We start from the raw sequence: 19,343 nt of genomic DNA on the forward strand, positions 1-19,343 counted from the left end.
TTCACTATACAGCGTACAAGAAGAGCAATATGTACATATATGTCCAGGGGCGGTGCTAGGTTCTTCTGCTGCTCCCCCAAAGTCTCAGATATGCTTCAATGCTCCAAAGGGCAGAGGGGTATATTCAATTAGAGTCGGAAACTGCTGTCTTGCCGAAAAGACAGCAGTTTCCGACTGGAATAGGTCGGAACTGATTCCGACCTATTCAATCCTGGCTCAGTTTTTCCGACAAATCTGGAAATCCGACTTGTTGGAATGGTGTCTGAATACACGTGGATCGGCGGCATCAGCCACTGAGCCACGTGTATTGTCGGAAGTGGGGCCAAAGCCAACAGGTTTTAGCCCAAATGTCAATCCGACATAAAAAAAGGCGGATTAACACTGTTGGGAACGGGCCAAACCTGTCGGGTTTGTCCCGGCATTGAATAGAGAGTTGTTGGGTCATTTCCACCAGAAAGAACACGACAGCAATTGAATATACCCCAGTGTCTTGGAATGTAGAATGGTGCCCACATTTAAAAACATTCAGTTCAGTCAGGCTGGGAATACTGTTGCATATAAAGGCTAACTGTGATCACTGGGCCTATTAAGTGTGAAGTATTACATACATCTCAGTTTGTTACATTCTAATTACAGTATCCCTCTTCATGCACATTGATATATTTTGCAAACTCCACCCCCCCCCCTGCCCTCCCAGAAATCCATCGACTTTAAATAAATAAATAAATAATAAGTGAGAGAACAACAAAACAAAAGAAAATGTCAAAATGTCAAGACACACATTTTTAAAATCCGTTAAGCTATTGTGGGACTGCAAAGTTGGACTAATTAATTGTCTTCTTTTTCTTCAGAAAATACTGAAATAAACTGAAAAATCTGTTTGTACCACTGAAGCATACATTATTCAATGCATGAGTAAGTGTTATAAGAATATCTAATAACATATTATCTGTAAAGGGTCTCTCAGGAACTAGTGAAAACCATTTTAATTAAGGATTCTGTAAATATCAGCACTTAATTAATGTCGTGAGTCCCACTAATGTGTAGTTGTTTTGTTCATACTTCAGGTGTAAACAATTAATTGATTTGTGTTATACTGTATGTAACAGCGTGGAATGTATACTGTAATGCTTTCCTGCAATTGAACACATAGTTGTTATACTTCTATATTATATTGTAGGACTCATAACAATGTACACATACTACAATTTTCAACACACATACTTCTTAAGGCCTGAAACAACAGAGCTATTGTAGCTAGCTATTTCAGCTATACGGAGTGATTCTTTTATGTAAGGGCATTATAACAGAAGAATGTCATCATAAGAGAAAACTGTAGATATAGATTTATTTTTGTAGTATTTTTGTTATTTGTTCGGAATACATTGTAATATATTGGACAGGTTTACATATTTTTATTTAATATAAAAACCTATTGTTCATGTATACTACAAGAGGCGTTGATGGAGTGTACTCCCTTTACCTCCCAGCCCACTACAAATGTAAACAAAGTTTACACAATGCATGCCAAATAGAGTATTGGAGTGTCAATGTTATTTTCTTAATGTCAGTGAGTAGCCAACCTATTGCTGAATAAAGTAATCATATTTGCCTTTTAGCATCTTATTATGCACAAAAGATATTGATTTGTGTAGGGAATAATAAGTTTGTCTTTTTAGTTGCACTTTCAATAAGCAAATGAATAATAGTCATAATAATAATAATAATAATAATAATAAAAATATATTTTTAAATGACTGATATTATATGGACAGATTTTTTATTTTTAATATTTAGGACTGGGCATATCATGTGAGCATTTATCCTTAGCACAACAATAAACTTATATTCACTTTCTGTTATAGTGGCACATAAATGCCTGACGTCCAAATTAAAATATTTAAGAGTTGCCTTCAATATAAATAAATAAAATTACATTAAAGTAATTAAGATGCTTTTAGTCAGTAATAACAAATTGTTGCTAAACTGCAATTTTCCTCAATGTGTGAATCACCATTTCTTTATGTTGCAAAGAATCTTTTAACTCAAAATGTTTTCCTGTTGTGTCTGAGCAGATGAGGAATTATAAAGACTAATACAACAATTTAACGCTTCAGAGAAACAGTGTATATCATTACTCCTCTGTAGCCAAGCACACTAATTAATATTTATTGCACCTGTCAAACCAGTAGCCATGGTCAATCCATTGCCTAAGCAGTTCAATGGGAGGCTGGGCACCATATTTCTCCTTGGCAGGCATGTTTAGGTCATCAACAAAGACAAAAGCTTGTTTCCCCAATGGAGCACCGTACACCCTCTTCTTTCTCCTGCAAAATTAAATCATTAATTTTGTTCATGTTAATTTCCAGCAAACTTTAACAGCGAACAAAAAAAAACTACCTATTCTCAGTTACATTATTGTTAGCAACAATTTAAACTTCAACAATCTATGACCTCTGGATTTTATCAGATGTGCCTTAAAGGTCACCTAGCATTGTGAGGCGATAGTTATAAATCCACATGGAATTTAATCAAAGGTGGCAGGGCATTCTGAGGTAAATAAGCTTCCTGAACTATTCCAGCAAGAACCTTTGTTGAGCATTGACAAGAAAAGTGAATAGCAGGCGGTAGGATTAATCAAACACTAAGAAATGCAACCAACAGACTTTAGCTTATCTGACAATACAAGGAAAGGTTTCAATTTGTAAGTCTTAAAGATAATTGATTCCTTGTACTAAAATCTTGTTTTGTTTTGTTTTGTTTTTGTGGCAAAAAAGACAAAACTAAGTAAAAATGAAGTAATGGCTATAAAATAATACATCTATACATCCTGTATAATAAAACTGTAAAGGCTGTGTGTGTAGATAGCAATTTGTTTTTGAGAAATATACTTCAAGGGACTGTTTATGAACTATGGAGATGGAAAAAAAAAATGTTTGTCTGTCTGGTTGTTCCAGCATCACATAAAAACTGCTGGAAGAATTTGGATCACATTTTCACTATTGTATAACTTTGTGACCTAGAAGGAAACTGAGGGATATATGATCTCAATGTTACATCAAGGAGAGGAGCAATAAAGGAAAAAACAGACGCTTAACTCTTGGTGCAAGTAGTGTGCAGGCTTCTTAAGTGTCAGCGTCCGGGGTCTTACCGGTACGCTGGGGCTGTGGGGCTGGCGTCGCAGGCAGCGTGTGGGCAGCGGCGACGGAGGGCTGCCGCACCTGGTCCATGAGCAGCGGTAGCGGCGGTGAGGGGGTCCGCTCGTGGCGGCGGGACGCCGCTGCAGCGGGTATTTCCTTGCCAGGGCGATTGCTAGGAGACCAGCGGCAGTGCACTGTTTGGCCTTACAGGGAGATCTGCATTACTGGGTGCCGCCATGTTGGAGACCAAAGTTTGAGGCATAGTTTTGGCTTCCTGTCCCTTCCAGCCAATCCAGGGAGAGTTCTCCTTATAAAAGGGGGCTGGTTTATGACAGGGAGGCCAGTGCTTCAAGTTACAACCCTGTTGTAGGTGCTTTAGCCCTGTGCTCCCATGATTCTTGCCGTATGCTGGTTACTCCTAACCCTGCTTAGCCGGTTCTCAGTTGCTGCTGCAGCCCTACCGTTCCTAACCTACTGCTGCCTGTGGAAGCGCTCCTGGAAACCCCGGTCCAGTAAGACCCTTTGGGCACGGACAGCCCCGGGCTTTCTGCCTCGTCTTTCAAGCCACAGTCCGCAGATCTTTGTCTCCAGCCACGTCTCTGAACCACCGTCCACAGACCACAGTTCATTATCTACAGCCTCGTCTTTCAAGTCACAGTCCACAGTTCTTTGTCTCCAGCCACGTCTTTAACCACCATTCACAGTTCCACAGTTCATTATCTACAGCCTTGTCTTTCAAGCCACAACCCACAGTTCTTTGTCTACAACTACATCTTCAAGTCATCATTAACAAGCCACAGTTCTCTACCTCAGCCTCATTCTCAAGAACTACAGCTCACTGACTCTTAGCTCCACCTGCCTTCTGCATTGCCCTTGTCTCATGAGAAGGAACTATATCCAACCCCCTCGTCTTATTCATCCGCAGACAACTACTTCCTAGGGCAAGTCTCAGCTGCCGAATCCTCAAACCTTGCTAGGCGTGACATTAAGTCCAAAAGGGCTATATGTATATAAATGTATATACAATATATACATATATTGCACACCTGGAAAAGTGTGCAGGGCTGCAGGCATAGCTCTCAGGACCAGCTGCTTCTCCCATGCCCAGCTTTTCATGGCTTGCTCACAAGTTAGTAGCCCCAAGCATCTTTTTGTCTTAATCCCTGAAGGAAAAACTGCTAATATTGTTTACAAAGACATTTTGTGATCAATGTGTACAAAAATATACATAACTATATTATATGGCACTATTGCCTTTGTAAAAATTGAGCAATAACAGACATCCACACAAGTGAAGACGTGGGCAAACGCTAGTAATAAATAGATTGCTTCCTAGAGCTTTTCTTGTACAAGAAAACACTAATGCATGCTTGTTTTCTTTTAGTTACTCTTCACAATTATGTAATTTCAAGGTTAAACTGTACTAGTAAATAAAATTCTAGAAAAAGCAACACAATTAACCAAAGTTTAAAAAATGTGAGTAGCAATAAAAACAGATGTTTACTTTATGCTAATAATACAGTTATCCTCATTGTTGTCAAAGTGCTTTTGATGGATTTATACCTATCACCATAGGATCCTTACAACACAGTAATATAATACACCAGTATAGTAAATAAAAAAAATATCTTTCAAATTGAAAACTGACCACTTATTGCACAGTACAATATCTATGTTTTTTTTGGGGTACCTGCACTCACCACTTCGTGTTATCAAATGTATCCTAAATGTATCATAAACAGGTCTCTGTGTCATCTGCTAATACTTTTATTCAGTCACAATGCTGAATAAAATGCTACAGTATACTCAGCATTGTGACTGAATAAAAGTATTAGCAGACGACACAGAGACCTGTTTATTATACATTTCTGATACATTTGACATCACACATTGGTGAGTGCAGGTACCTAAAAAAAAAAAAAAAATTACCATTTGTCAACAAGAGTGTGGACAACTCTATAGGTACCAGCAGCACCCGAAACGAGATCCTATTTACTGTTGCTCTTTGCACCAACCCAACAGCTCTATACAGTACAGTATCTATCAAAGCAAGTGTAATACAGGGTAAATATATATCTGACATACAGAAACTGAAAGTTTGATATGCCTGATATACCATTATACCATGTACCATCAATTGAGAAGTTTAATGCAGTGGCGGCAGGGACAGAGAGTGATATGCATAGATGTTTAAGTAACTGATTTATTGAAACACAGATCCATGACTAGTTGTCATTTTAATAATTATGTTATTGTGTATTATCTGAGCTACCAGAACCAGCTACCCTGACTGCAAATGGTATAACTGTAATCTGCTTTATGCTTTTTGTGATAAAACTGTCCAATAACATATTTAAATTTTAATTTTAATCTAAATCTAAACAAAGCTGCCACATAAAGACACTGTAAAAGCCCCCATGTAAACAGTGATGTTATACTAAGCATATGCACAACTGCAGCCATAAAGCAGGTTGCTTCTGCTGTGATATTGCTTTCTCATACCGTACATTGTTGCACTCGTTTTCTGCTGAATGAATGATTGAAATGAAATAACAGGCAGCATCATTATTGGGATTCCTGCGTCACATGGGTCTTATTCCCACCAGGGAGCTATCTGTCCAGAATTTGTATGTTCTCCATGTATTTGGGTGGAGTTTTCCCTGATGGCTTCATTTTCCTCCCACAGTATAAAACCATGCTGGTAGACTAATTTGCTGCAGTGCTATCAAAAATCCTCTTATGTGATTGCGTGTAGTAGATAGCCATAAATTAATTGTAGTTAAGCCATAAATCCATTACAAATGGCATAAATAAATAAGTTTGCTATTTATTAATGCTATAACACTAAAATATTTCAGATATTTCCACAGCTTAGTAAAATTTCCCTCACTATCACCATCATCTTTGTTTTGAAGTAGGTGTTTGTCAGTTTTACCTTTGAAGGAAGCCTGGCTCCCTGATAGGCTGGACACTCCTTTCCTCCCTCTTCTCAATATTGTTTTTAGATTAGCTAAAGGCTGCATAAGCCTGAGGCCATATAAGAGCCCAACTTTTGGTGATTGGTTGTTTTATGACTAAGCAGTTGCTAGGCAGATCATATTTCCGGTGGTTTTTTCCTATAGGATCAGAGGGTTGTCCGTCAAGCTTTAAGGGGTTGGTCTCAGGATAGTATATAGGGCAGGGTCATGTGCCTCAGACTTCCTCTTGCCATTTATTGTATGGCCCAGGAAGGCTGAGTATATTACATTTATCTTCCATTGTGCTCAATCTTGTCCCCCTTTGTTTTTATAAGTTGAGGTTTAGTTGCTGTTGCTACTGTTTTATTTTCAGGATTCCCCTGCTGCTTAGTGCATTCCCCTGCTGCTGTGCCCCCTTTGCTGCTGCCTTAGGATGCCGCGCCCCCTGCTCCCGCCGCCTCGTGGAAGCCACGGGCACCCCACGCCTGCGATCCCAGAGTGCGGCCCCACGGAGATTGATCCCGGCGCCCGCAGCATCGTGGCGGGGTTGGGCCGCTGCCGTCCACGCCCCTGCCAGCGGTGATCGCGCGTCAGGCGGCCGTTCGGGTCGTGCTGCTGCGGAGGACTTCTCGGCCGGTCCGCGGCTGCAGGCGTCCACGGAGGCCTCAGTGCGCCGGGCGGCTCTCTCGCCCGGCGCTACTAGCTGCAGCTCGGCTCCCCTTCCCCTCCCACTGGCGGCTCCGGCCAGCGGGGCGGGCGCCCACGTGGTGCCTGGCGTCCGCGGGCGGGCTGCGGGGGGTGAGGGGGGGCACACACTGCTGGGTAGGCAATATGTGGTGGGGTTGCAGGGAGACCCGGTGCCCTCTGTTACGCGGGCGGCTGTGGATGGGCTCTCACCTGCGGGGAGGGCGTTTTCCTCCATATATATGGTTGGGGATTGAGTGGTGAGGGCGGGCCCCAGTGCACTACAGGGGGTGGGGTTTGCGCAGGTTGATGCGTCGGGGCCCCCCCGGGCAGCTCCGGTGCTGGGTTCCCTGGCGAGGGATCTCGCAGTGGGGGCGTTTTCTTTTGGGTCCCGGTCGGCATCCCCGGGCGTCAGGCTCCAGGCTCTTCCCCCCGGCCCGTTGGGGACGGTGCAGCTGGTGGCGACGCAGTCGTCTATGGTGGCTGCGTTCCACCTGCCTGGCCCTCCTCCGTCATTTGCCACGCCTCACGGTTTTGCCGGGGGACAGTTTTTTACAGGTGACCTTCCCTGACCAGTTGCGCAGGCGTTACCCGCATCCTCTGGAGTGCCTTTCACGGGCCTCCCAGTTTCGTCCTCACCGCACTTTTACCCGTATGGTGCCAGTTCGGCCGCGGGTGTCCTACCCACGTGGTTGGCCGGTGGCCCCCGGTTTGCGATCCCCCCCCTGCCTTTGCGGGCTCGTATGCCGGGTCCTTCCCGGCTGGGACGAACCCGTTGGCCCAGTTTTGGCAGCCGCCCCTCGCTCCTACGCTGTTCCAACCGGTCTCGCCGGCATTTCATGTGTCGGCCGGGCACCCTCCACCTCCTGCGTGGCTTCCTGCCTACACCGTGGGTGGCGAGACGGGGGTAAGGTCTGCCTTCCCCCATGCCATTTCGTCCTCCCTCTCCTGCCGGTACCCGCTGCCCCCCCCTCCGCCGTGCGATGGTGCTTTGCCCCCCCTCCCGCCTGTTCCCCCCCATTTCTGTTGATGCGCTGTTTTCTCCTGTGCCCGTTGTCCCCTTTGTTTCATCCTCTCAGGTGCTGGAAAGTTCCGGGTCTTCGTCGCGGAGGGGCCGGAGGTCGGAGAGGGCGGCGGCAGCGGCTCCAACGGAAGATGTTCCACCGCCGCCGGAGTCGGGTGCAACAGACGACGCTGTTCCTGGTCCTTCAGGCGCGGGTGAGCTCGCTATTACTTCCCATTGTTCCTCTAGCACTTCTTCCACCTCTTCTAGCAACGTTTCTTCAGGTTCTCCCTGGCGCCCGCGTAAACTAGCTAGACCTATTGCGCGGCGCATGGCTAAGGAATCGCGAAAAGCGGCAGCGCCGGCGTCGGCAGTTCCCCCTGCCCCCCCCCTTTATACGGAGATGGTCCATAGCGCCAATACGGCCGTTACGCGGGGGGTTCGCAAGCGGATGCGGGAAAAAATCAGGAAGTGGAACTACGTTGACATCTTCACCCTTACGGATGAGATGCGGCAGGCTTTTGAGGCGGCTAAGAAGCCGGGGGGCATGGGCAAGAGTGCTTTCCATAATTTTCACCAGTGTCTGCGGGGTTTTTGGTTTATACGGCTTGCTACACCGAATCGCGACCCGCAGAGTATCCCAATTTGGTCAAATATCTGTTTTTGGTGCATGACATGTACTTAAAATCCAAGGGTTCTGCTTGGCGGGACTACAACGAGAAATTCCGTCGTAATCAGGATGGCAACCCCATTCTGCCCGCGGGTTTTAAGGATGTCGAGGTGTGGTTGGAAGTCACACAACAGGTCAAGCCCGTTCCGGACGCCGCGGTCAAGAAGTCCGCGGCGGCCGGGGTTTCGGGTTCCCGGTCATCGGGGAAAGGCAAGTGTTTTGCCTACAACGAAGGTAAATGCACTAGGGGCGTAAATTGTCGTTTTCGCCACTCATGTAAGTTGTGCGGGGCCGGTCACCCGGCCAAAGACTGCACCTCGGCGGCGAGCGGTAAGCCCACCGCTCCAGCTGAGGCCGGAGGAATTGGTAAGTAAGGCCCCCTCCCCTATTCGAATTCCCGAATTGCGGCGCTGGTTTCTTTTATACCCCGACAGGTCGGCGGCATTGTTCCTTTTGGAGGGTTTTCGGCATGGTTTTCGCCTGCCCATTTCGGATTCGGTGCACGTGGTGGCGCACCAGAATTTGAAGTCGGCTCGCGAATTCCCGCATGAGGTCCTGCGGAAGGTGGACGCGGAGATCCGCTTGGGGCACATGTGTGGGCCCTACGCCTTTCCCCCTATGCCCTCCTTGTGCATCTCCCCCGTGGGGTGGTGCCCAAGAAGGCCCCGGGTAAGTTCCGCCTGATACAGCACTTGTCGCATCCTCCTGGCGTTTCGGTTAATGACTCCATTCCCAAGGCCGTGTGCAGGGTGCGTTATCAGTCTTTTGATGACGCTCTGCGCTTGGTGCGGGACTGTGGTCCGGGGGGCCTGTTGGCAAAGTTAGACGTGGAATCGGCTTTTCGGCTCCTTCCCCTCCACCCAGATTCCCTGCGGTTCCTGGGTTTCAAATTGGGGGACGAATTTTACGTGGATCGGTGTCTTCCCATCGGCTGTTTAGTCTCCTGCACCTATTTTGAGAGATTTAGCACGTTTTTGCACTGGTGCGTCCAAGCCGCCTCCGGGCAACCCGGGGTGGCCCATTACCTGGACGATTTTCTCTTTATGGGCCCAGGGGGAAGTTCGGTCTGTGGCTATATTCTGTCGGTGGTTAGGTCCTTGTTCGAAAGTATGGGAGTTCCCGTCACACAGGACAAGTGTGAGGGCCCCTGCAGTTGTCTTAGCTATTTGGGAATTGAAATAGACCCGGTGGCGGGTTGCTGTCGTCTCCCCGAAGATAAAGTGCGGAAGCTGTTGGGTTTAATTCACGATTGTTTAGGCAAGCGCAGGGTTCGGCTTAAGCAGGTACAGTCTTTGCTGGGTTCTTTCAACTTTGCGTGTCGGATTATCCCGTGGGTCGGATTTTCTGTCGCAAACTTGAATGAGCCACGGCGGGGACGGTCCGGCAGCATCACACCGTGTACCTTTCCCGCGAGATCAGGGATGATTTGCGGATTTGGGTTTCGTTTCTGGTATCCTTCAACAGGGAGAGTTGTTCACTGATGTTTCGGGCAGTCAGGGCTTTGGGGCATTTTTTGCCGGGGCATGGTGCGCTGCTGCTTGGCCGTCCTCTTGGGTGGCACGGGGTTTCACCAAGAACCTCCTGTTGCTGGAGTTGTTCCCGATCATAGTTGCCCTTGAGTTGTGGGCCTGCCAGTTCTCGAATCGGGACATCTCGTTCCATTGCGACAACTTGGGAGTGGTGCACGCTATCAATAACCAGCGTTCTTCCTCTCCTCAGGCTTTGCGGCTTTTGCGTCATCTGGTGTTAGTTTGCTTGCGGCACAATATTAATTTCAGGGCCCGTCACGTTCCCGGTATAGACAACGGAATTGCGGATGCGTTGTCTCGGTTTCAGTTTGATTAATTCCGTGCGTTGGTTCCGGGAGCGGCGGCGGAGGGTTTACCGTACCCGCCTTCTGTCTGGCAGAATGTCGAGTCGGGTTAGCTGCTCTGGCCAGGTGTGCGTTGGCTCCTTCCACGCTCAGGGTGTATGATGCAGCCTGGCGTGATTGGTCAGCCTATCAAAGTAGGCACGGTGTGGCAGGTGAGTCCCCGGCTGACGTTTTGATGGCCTTTGTTTGGGAACATTATCAAAGGGGTAGGTCAAAAGCGGCCATATCTTCTGCCCTTACTGGCATTTCGTTTCACTCGCGGCTCCGCGGGATGACGGATCTGGGTCTTTTGTCCTTTCCAGAGCGCTTAAAGGATGGGCTAGGATGCGACCGGCGCCCGCGGACTCCCGTAGACCCGTGACTTTGCAGCTTCTAACGGAGTTGCTGCGTGTGCTGACTCAAATTGCGACCTCAGAGTTCGAGGTGGCTCTTTAAGGATGTGCTTTTGCCCTAGCTTTCTTTGGGGCTTTCCAGGTGTGCGAGTTAGTGGCGTGCAGTAAGGCATCTCGTGAGTCTGGTATGCTTTACGGGAACGTGCGCCTGCAGGATGGCCTGTTGCTCTGTAGGATTGTGCGGTCCAAAACAGATCAAACAGGTCGGGTCGCTGGGTGTCCTTGGAGGCCCAGGAGGAAACGAGTGTTTGCCCGCTGTGGTTGGCGCAGGAGTATCTCCAGTTGAGGGGAATGACCAGTTGCTGGTGCAGGCGCACGCTGGCCCGCTTATGAAGTTTCAATTTGCTGCAGTGTTTAGGAAATGTTTGGAGGTGCTAGGCTTGCGCGGGGCGGATTTCGGTACCCATTCCTTTCCGATTGGGGTGGCTACCTATGCAGCGGCTACGGGCTCGTCTCCGGCGGCTATTCGGGAGCTTGGCCATTGGAAGTCTGACTCCTATAAGCATAGGCGTGCGCACGGGGGGTGCCTGGTGCGCACAGGCACCCCCTAATGTCGGGCACCCCCCGCACGCCAGCAGCATGGTGATCAGTGTTCATTCCTCTACCCCTCTGCTGCTGTACCCGCTGCCCGGTCATGTGAGTGACAGTGTATAGTTAGTGTTCTGGCCGGCGGCCGCATTGGGTGCACTGTCTGATACATTGATGCTGCTGGCTCCGCCCCGCATTGATGTCACGCCGCCATGCGTCCTCCATCCCTGCCCGACGCCTGCGCTCTCTTGGTCTCCCCCGCCTGGACTCTATACCCGTGTGCCGGCCTGTCTATACACCGGACTAACACCACATGCCACTTGGGGTTTCGGTAAAGTAAGATGCTTGCGGGGATTCCATACACTTATTTGCTGGGATGTTGTGAAGAGTCACTCTGCTGCTGGCTGCAGGCAGTTACACACTACTGCCGTGATGCATTATTTGTAGTTTGGCTAAATGGGCTAATCATTTTTCTGCATGTTTCCTGTACAGCCTGACATACTATAGAGCTTTTCAGCTGTTGAGAACAATGGTGTATATATATATATATATATATATATATATATACAACAAACACGTCTGGCACTCCCCCATGGGCAAAATGAGCTAAGCTCCTGCTCCGGTGCCCTCCTCAACAAACACAGCGGTCTGCTTGTATAGAACGGAGAAACATTGGCGGCACTCTGGCACTCACATCTTTAACCAAGTCTCCAGAGTGCCGCCATTGTTTCTCCGTTTTATATATATATATATATATATATATATATATATGTTAGTGGAGGCAGCACTCCCAATAGCAGGTAGCTTTACCAGTGCCTTCCTTAAGACTCCACAGCAAGAGGTCTCATATAAACCTCTGTATAGGTGGCACTCAGACGTATCATAATCAGTATATCATTACACCTTGATATCATAATAGCGTATCATAATCAGCTCCATAATCACAACAAACTACCTCTGTTGTGATTATGGAGCTGATTATGATACGCAATTACTATGGCTGAATGCATGTATGTTTTGCTATTTTAGATTTTTGATACTTTCCACTTGCTGTAGATTTACAATGTTTGTTGTATTTTGTTTTTATTGGTAGTCATGGCACCGGACACTGGGTGACGACGTCATTGGTGGGCGTCTTCACACCAGAGCCGGCAGCAGTGGTACTTGCACGTGGTGTTTAGATGCTTTATAAGGTACGTTTATTATACTTATTTAAATCCTGATGATGAGGTACAAATAAACTTCGAAACGTTGATAGCATATTCGCAGCTTCTGTGAGAATTGTTTCCAAGTGCCACCTATATATATTGTTTAACATATGTTAAATTTGTATTTTTTTAATTACTTTAGATTATTTTTATTCTTCGAAATATATATTATTAATAATGTATTGTTATTATTAAATAATAATGGTGAGCACTACTGGGGACATTATGTGTATCTGTCACTGCTGGGGGCATTACGTGTATCTGTCACTGCTGGGGGCATTATGTGTATCTGTTACTGCTGGGGGCATTACGTGTATCTGTCACTGCTGGGGACATTTCGTGTATCTGGCACTGCTGGGGGTATCATATGTATTTGGCTCTACTGGGGGCATTATGTGTATCTGCCACTGCTGGGGACATTACGTGTATCTGGCACTGTGGCATAATGTGAATTTGGCTATACTGTGTGGCATAATGTGAATTTCGGCTCATACCATGTGGCATAATGTGAAGTTGGCTCATACTGTGTGGCGTAATGTGAATTTGGCTCATACTGTGTGGCATAATGTGAATTTCGGCTCATACCATGTGGCGTAATGTGAAGTTGGCTCATACTGTGTGGCATAATGTGAAGGTGGCTCATACTGTGTGGCATAATGTGAATTTAGCTCATACTGTGTGGCATAATGTGAATTTCGGCTCATATCATGTGGCGTAATGTGAAGTTGGCTCATACTGTGTGGCATAATGTGAAGTTGGCTCATACTGTGTGGCGTAATGTAAAGTTGGCTCATACTGTGTGGCATAATGTGAATTTCAGCTCATGCTGTAGTGTAATATGAAGTTGGCTCATGCTGTGTGGTGTAATGTGAATAAGGGGCACTACTGTCAGTTGCTGGTGAGCATGGGGACATGTGTGAAAAATGCTGGTGTGCTGCAGAGGAGGAGGCTGATGGCATAGAAAGAGGCATATGTGTCTGTGATGGCACATGTGTAAATTTGAAACTTTAGTCGTGTTATATTAAAACTGAACTGTTCATCCCCCTAAACCTTCCGTACTTTCCAGAGTGGCCCACTCAAAATCAGAGTGTAGTTGCTGGGGGTTGGGTGGTGGTGCAAGAGGTGTGGTGTGTGGTGGTGAGGTGTGGGGGGGGGGGTGCACATGCACCTAGGCTATCCCCTCTCTAGCTCCGCCACTGGGTCAGGAATAGGATGGGGAAGTGCAAGCAGCGATAGGGTGTAGCTAGGAGTCAGGGTTATGCCGTAGTGGGCAGTCAGTAGCGGCCGGTGGTAGCACCATTATGTTACACATGTAATTTCTCCTGGGTGTATTATGACACGCCCCTCCAGTAGTGCACCCCCTAATAAAATTAGCTGCGCACGCCTATGCCTATAAGTCTTATGTTCGTTTGGATAAGATGTAGGTGCGCCTGTTGTGCTAACCCAAAAACTTGTTTACTCGTCGGTTTTTGAACGCTTACAGTTCAGGAATCGAGGGTGTGAAGTGAATTTTTAAATTTTCCTCCGAGGGGGCTTAATTTCAATTGGCTGTTCTCTTTAGGTCCACGGGAGTTTTTTTGAGTTTTCTCCTTCACTTGGGTTATTTCTGGTTATTGCATTATGTATGTTTTGTGTTCAAATTTCTGATGTTAGGGTGTTTTTCTTTTTCAGCGGTCGTTGATTTTGGGGAGCATGTGTGGCTGGTTGGCCATTCTTATATTTTTTGGGCGGCGAGGCATCCCATGGCACTTAGGGTGGCTGATGTTTTTGGGTCTAGGGAGTTGCATTGGTTAGGTGTCAGGGGCATGCTTTGGGGTGATTTGTTGCGGCTCCTTTTTCACCGGGAGCGCCGCTGGGGTCGCCCCAGTTGTATCATCCTGCATTTAGGTGGCAATGATTTGGGCCGAGTTAAGGGGATAGATTTAATTTTGTCCATTAAGGCAGATTTAGTGGCGATTCGTTGTCACTGGCCGGGAGTCCATATTGTGTGGTCGGAGATAGTCCCGCGTTTTCATTGGCGTGGCGTGGTGCGGTGCGTTTCTCAGCTCTGAAGAAGGCTCGCAAGAAGGTGAATTCGGCGGTGTCTCTGTTTGTTAGGGCCATAGGTGGAGTAGCTGTCAGGCATCCTTTACTTGTGCTGCGTAATCGGCAGTTCTACAAGGAGGATGGGGTTCATCTTTCTTCGGACGGAGTGCAGGTTTTCCTGAAGGATGTTTTTGGTCCTTTTCTTTAGGGCTCTTTAGTTTGTTCTTAGTTTGTTCTACTTTGCTTGTTCGGATGGCAGTGGTGGTTTTGTAAACCTTTGGTGGTGGGAAGTCGCTACCAACCAGCGGTCAAACAGGCATAAGTAGTCATTGTGGGGCACCCTCTTTAGAAGGACTGCAGGTGTGTCCTTCTCTTGCGGTTGGACATTTAGACGTTCCCCTGTGGGAACCGAACGTTTGCCAGAGAAAAGAGTGGTGAGGCCAGCACAATGCGGGTTATGCAGGAAGGAGGTGGGGTTTGGGTACTCCCCTCCTTGGTTTGTTGGTTTTCATCTAGGTGACTGGAGCTGGTGTCTGGTAGCGAATTTTCCTTTGCCATTCTCCAATCTAAATTTAACTTTACAATCTAAATTAATTCTAATTCAATTACAATTATAGTTTAAAGAGTTGGTCAGCGATCAATAAATATCGTCTGACCTTTAACTCCAGCTACCGTGTCCATGTCTTTATTTCAGTGTGTGTGTCATTTTATTTTAGTGATAAGCTAGCTTAAGAAAGGTTTATGTAATCACAATAAAGTTATGGGCGCCTTAGATTAGCTGAAGGTTGCATAAGCCTGAGGCCATATAAGAGCCCAACTTTTGGTGATTGGTTGTTTTATGACTAAGCAGTTGCTAGGCAGATCATATTTCCGGTGTTTTTTTCCTATAGGATCCGAGGGTTGTCCGTCAAGCTTTAAGGTGTTGTTCTCAGGATAGTATATAGGGCAGGGTCATGTGCCTCAGACTTCCTCTTGCCATTTATTGTATGCCCTCCCGCCCTCCCTTATTGAATTTGAGTTGTTTGTTTCTCTTCAGTTGGCTATTGACAGCCAGATTGGCGGGAAGTCACTACCAACCAGCGGTCAAACAGGCATAAGTGGTCATTGTGGGGCACCCTCTTTAGAAGGATGGCAGGTGTGTCCTTCTCTTGCGGTTGGACATTTAGATGTTCCCCTGCGGGAACCGAACGTTTGCCAGAGAAAAGAGTGGTGAGGCCAGCACAATGCGGGTTATGCAGGAAGGAGGCAGAGTTTGGGTACTCCCCTCCTTGGTTTGTTGGTTTTCATCTAGGTGACTGGAGCTGGTGTCTGGTAGCGACTTTTCCTTTGCCATCCTCCAATCTAAATTTAACTTTACAATCTAAATTAATTCCAATTCAATTACAATTATAGTTTAAAGAGTTGGTCAGCGATCAATAAATATCGTCTGACCTTTAACTCCAGCTACCGTGTCCATGTCTTTATTTCAGAGTGTGTGTCATTTTATTTTAGTGATAAGCTAGCTTAAGAAAGGTTTATGTAATCACAATAAAGTTATGGGCGCCTTATAAGAATGTGCTGTAGCATGACTGGAAGTATCCAATAGCTACAGCTGTATTGCAAACTCAATAAACTAAGAAATCATATCGGATGCTCTGTCCCAACTGGGGTTTCTTTTTCAATTGCCATGGCACTGAGAAATGGTGTGAGTGCTAACTATTCTCAATCCAGCACCACCTAATATGGTGGTGCTATATAAATACTGTAAGAGCTAAACATAAATAAAAAAGAGAAAAAAAACACTACATATACACAGTAGTAGTCAAGATTGTGCATATACATAGTACAATGCAAACATTTTACAAAGCCAGTAAAATACTTCCAGGGTGTGTGTAGTGGATTCAGACAATCTCTGTTTGAGGGCTAGCATTCCATTGTTTCATTATGCATTTGAAAGTAATAAACTGTATATATCAGTGGTGCCCTAGAATATCAGAATTTTTTTCATGGCACCCCTAGGCCAAAAATTTCTTATTGAGAAATTTAGAAATAAATATTACATTAAGTAGATCGCGTTTATATGTCATCCTTAGGGTCAGTTGTGTGGTGAGGGACCAGATTTGCTTCTGTTTGGCCACATATTTTATGACTGGCAGCCACCAGCACTGGTTTTGCCTATTATATTGACCATGAATAATTTGAATTGGTCCTGGACCACCAACCCAGGGCACCCCTGCAAGTGTCCCGAGGCACCCCAAGGAGCCACGGCACACAGTTTGGGAACCACTGGTATAGATAATAGTGTCCTTCCCATCTTGGAAAACGTGACTACTAAAGGGCACCTTCATTTCTACTATAAAATAGACTTAAAGAAGAATTATATATATATATATATATATATATATATATATATATATATACTTTGTTATGTTCCAATGCCTTTGTGTGCTATAATGTTTCTGTGCAAATAAACCACAGGGCTTCGCATGATGTGATTTACTGAACAAACTCTAAAATAAAAGTCTTGTAGGGATAAAGCTACTGTAAAATATTTATTATTTTACAAAGATTAACAGTCCAGCAGAATATGATGAATTTCATAATAGTTTATGACATATGTTTGGTTTTTGGAGACAAAAAAAAAGGTTACTTTTATTTAGTTTATTTCTTTTAAATGACAGGTCCATAATTTTTTATTATTATTATTATTATTATTATTATTAATGTCCCCTAATTGATAATAAGATTATCCAAAAGATTTCATAATTTTTCTTCTGCTCTGGAGCTTGTAGACATGGGTACTTTTTTGTTACCAGTGGTAGAGTTAGGTCAGAGCTGCACTTACTTGTTGGATATTAAGTAGTTTGTGTAGTTATGCAGTTATGGTTCATTGACCTTTGTGTAGACAATGATGGCAGCTTGGCACAAGCAAGGGCACAATAGCAACATACAGAATCTTTGTGCAGCAGTTATATTAGTCTAGGGACTCCTGAGTTTTCACATAGCAGGAAATAGAAGTGCTAAATACAGACACAAAAGATCTGCTTTGCTAGGTGAACTCTGTGTAAGGAACGTATGCTGCTACGATGTGTAATAAAACAGAATACAGTATAAGCACATAGTTGCCTAGGCTAATAAACACGGCTACACAAAATTCCATTATGTCATTGCTCATTGGCCTACTCACTGGGGTACATTTCTGTTGTCTGCACTCTGTGAAATTGGTCCCCATTATTCTCAGGTGCCTCTGGACAAGCTGACTGCTTGGGCTCTTACTACAGTAGGTCTGTTTTTTGTGGATGAATGGGTGTAAAGTAGGGGCCCTTAAAAATGTTACTGTAGGGCAGGAGCATCCAACTACAGATGATGGCCAATGCAGCCCACCACCTGCTGTAATTTGGCCCACTTACCAGATTGCAGTTTGTATTTTATTACTGGGGCCTAAAGAGGGCAACCCAGTAATCCATAGTGCCATAGCATGTATCTCTATTCACTGCTCACTTTCTTCTACCTACAGCCAACTCTCCTGTTCCCAATACCCATTCTCCTCTCCCTGCTTCCCACTCTTCTATCCATACTGACAAGTAGGAGATATCTTTGCATAAGAGAAAGCTTATCACTAGTCACTACTTTTTTACAGGGGGCACTGGGGGCCACACAATATAGCATATGCTTAACTGGGAGCAATACAGTGTGGCATAATGTAACTGGGAGGAATACAGTGTGGAATAATGTAACTGGGAGGAATACAGTGTGGCATAATGTAACTGGGAGGAATACAGTGTGGCATAATGTAACTGGGAGGAATATAGTGTGGAATAATGTAACAGGTAGGAATACAGTGTGGCATAATGTAACTGGGAGGAATACAGTGTGGAATAATGTAACTGGGAGGAATACAGTGTGGCATAATGTAACTGGGAGGAAAACAGTGTGGCATAATGTAACTGGGAGGAAAACAGTGTGGCATAATGTAACTGGGAGGAATACAGTGTGGCATATTGTAACTGGGATGAATACAGTGTGGCATAATGTAACTGGGAGGAATACAGTGTGGCATATTGTAACTGGGAGGAATACAGTGTGGCATAATGTAACTGGGAGGAATACAGTGTGGCATAATGTAACTGGGAGGAATACAGTGTGGTATAATGTAACTGAGAGGAATACAGTGTGGCATAATGTAACTGGGAGGAATACAGTGTGGCATAATGTAACCGAGAGGAATACAGTGTGGCAAAATGTAACTGGAAGGAATACAGTATGGCATAATATAACTATGAGGAATACAGTGTGGCAAAATGTAACTGGAAGGAATACAGCGTGGAATAATGTAACTGGGAGGAATACAGTGTGGCATAATATAACTGGGAGGAATACAGTGTGGCATAATGTAACTGGGAGGAATACAGTGTGGAATAATGTAACTGAGAGGAATACAGTGTGGCAAAATGTAACTGGAAGGAATACAGTGTGGCATAATATAACTATGAGGAATACAGTGTGGCAAAATGTAACTGGAAGGAATACAGCGTGGAATAATGTAACTGGGAGGAATACAGTGTGGTATAATGTAACTGGGAGGAATACAGTGTGGCATAATGTAACTGGAAGGAATACAGTGTGGCATAATATAACTATGAGGAATACAGTGTGGCATAAATGTAACTGGGAGGAATACAGTGTGGAATAATGTAACTGAGAGGAATACAGTGTGGCAAAATGTAACTGGAAGGAATACAGTGTGGCATAATATAACTATGAGGAATACAGTGTGGAATAATGTAACTGGGAGGAATAAAAATATATAGTGTTCTCATTGCTGTGTCAGAAAAACATCCAGGTGACCATATGAAGAACTGCAATCACAGGTGCCCAAATGGT

General features: G+C 45.4%; 1 protein-coding gene across 1 annotated transcript in view; it reads right to left on the reverse strand.

The window, feature by feature from the left end:
• LOC134934622 (dynein axonemal heavy chain 3-like) overlaps positions 1–19,343 on the reverse strand; it is a 1,803,147-nt gene that overhangs the window by 709,545 nt on the left and 1,074,259 nt on the right. Inside the window, exon 44 of the mRNA XM_063930015.1 lies at positions 2,178–2,327. Within this exon, the coding sequence (XP_063786085.1) occupies positions 2,178–2,327 (150 nt within the window). The remainder of the gene's footprint in view (positions 1–2,177; positions 2,328–19,343) is intronic.

The sequence above is a fragment of the Pseudophryne corroboree genome, chromosome 6, assembly GCF_028390025.1.
Source record: "Pseudophryne corroboree isolate aPseCor3 chromosome 6, aPseCor3.hap2, whole genome shotgun sequence".
In the NCBI taxonomy this organism is placed as follows: domain Eukaryota; kingdom Metazoa; phylum Chordata; class Amphibia; order Anura; family Myobatrachidae; genus Pseudophryne; species Pseudophryne corroboree.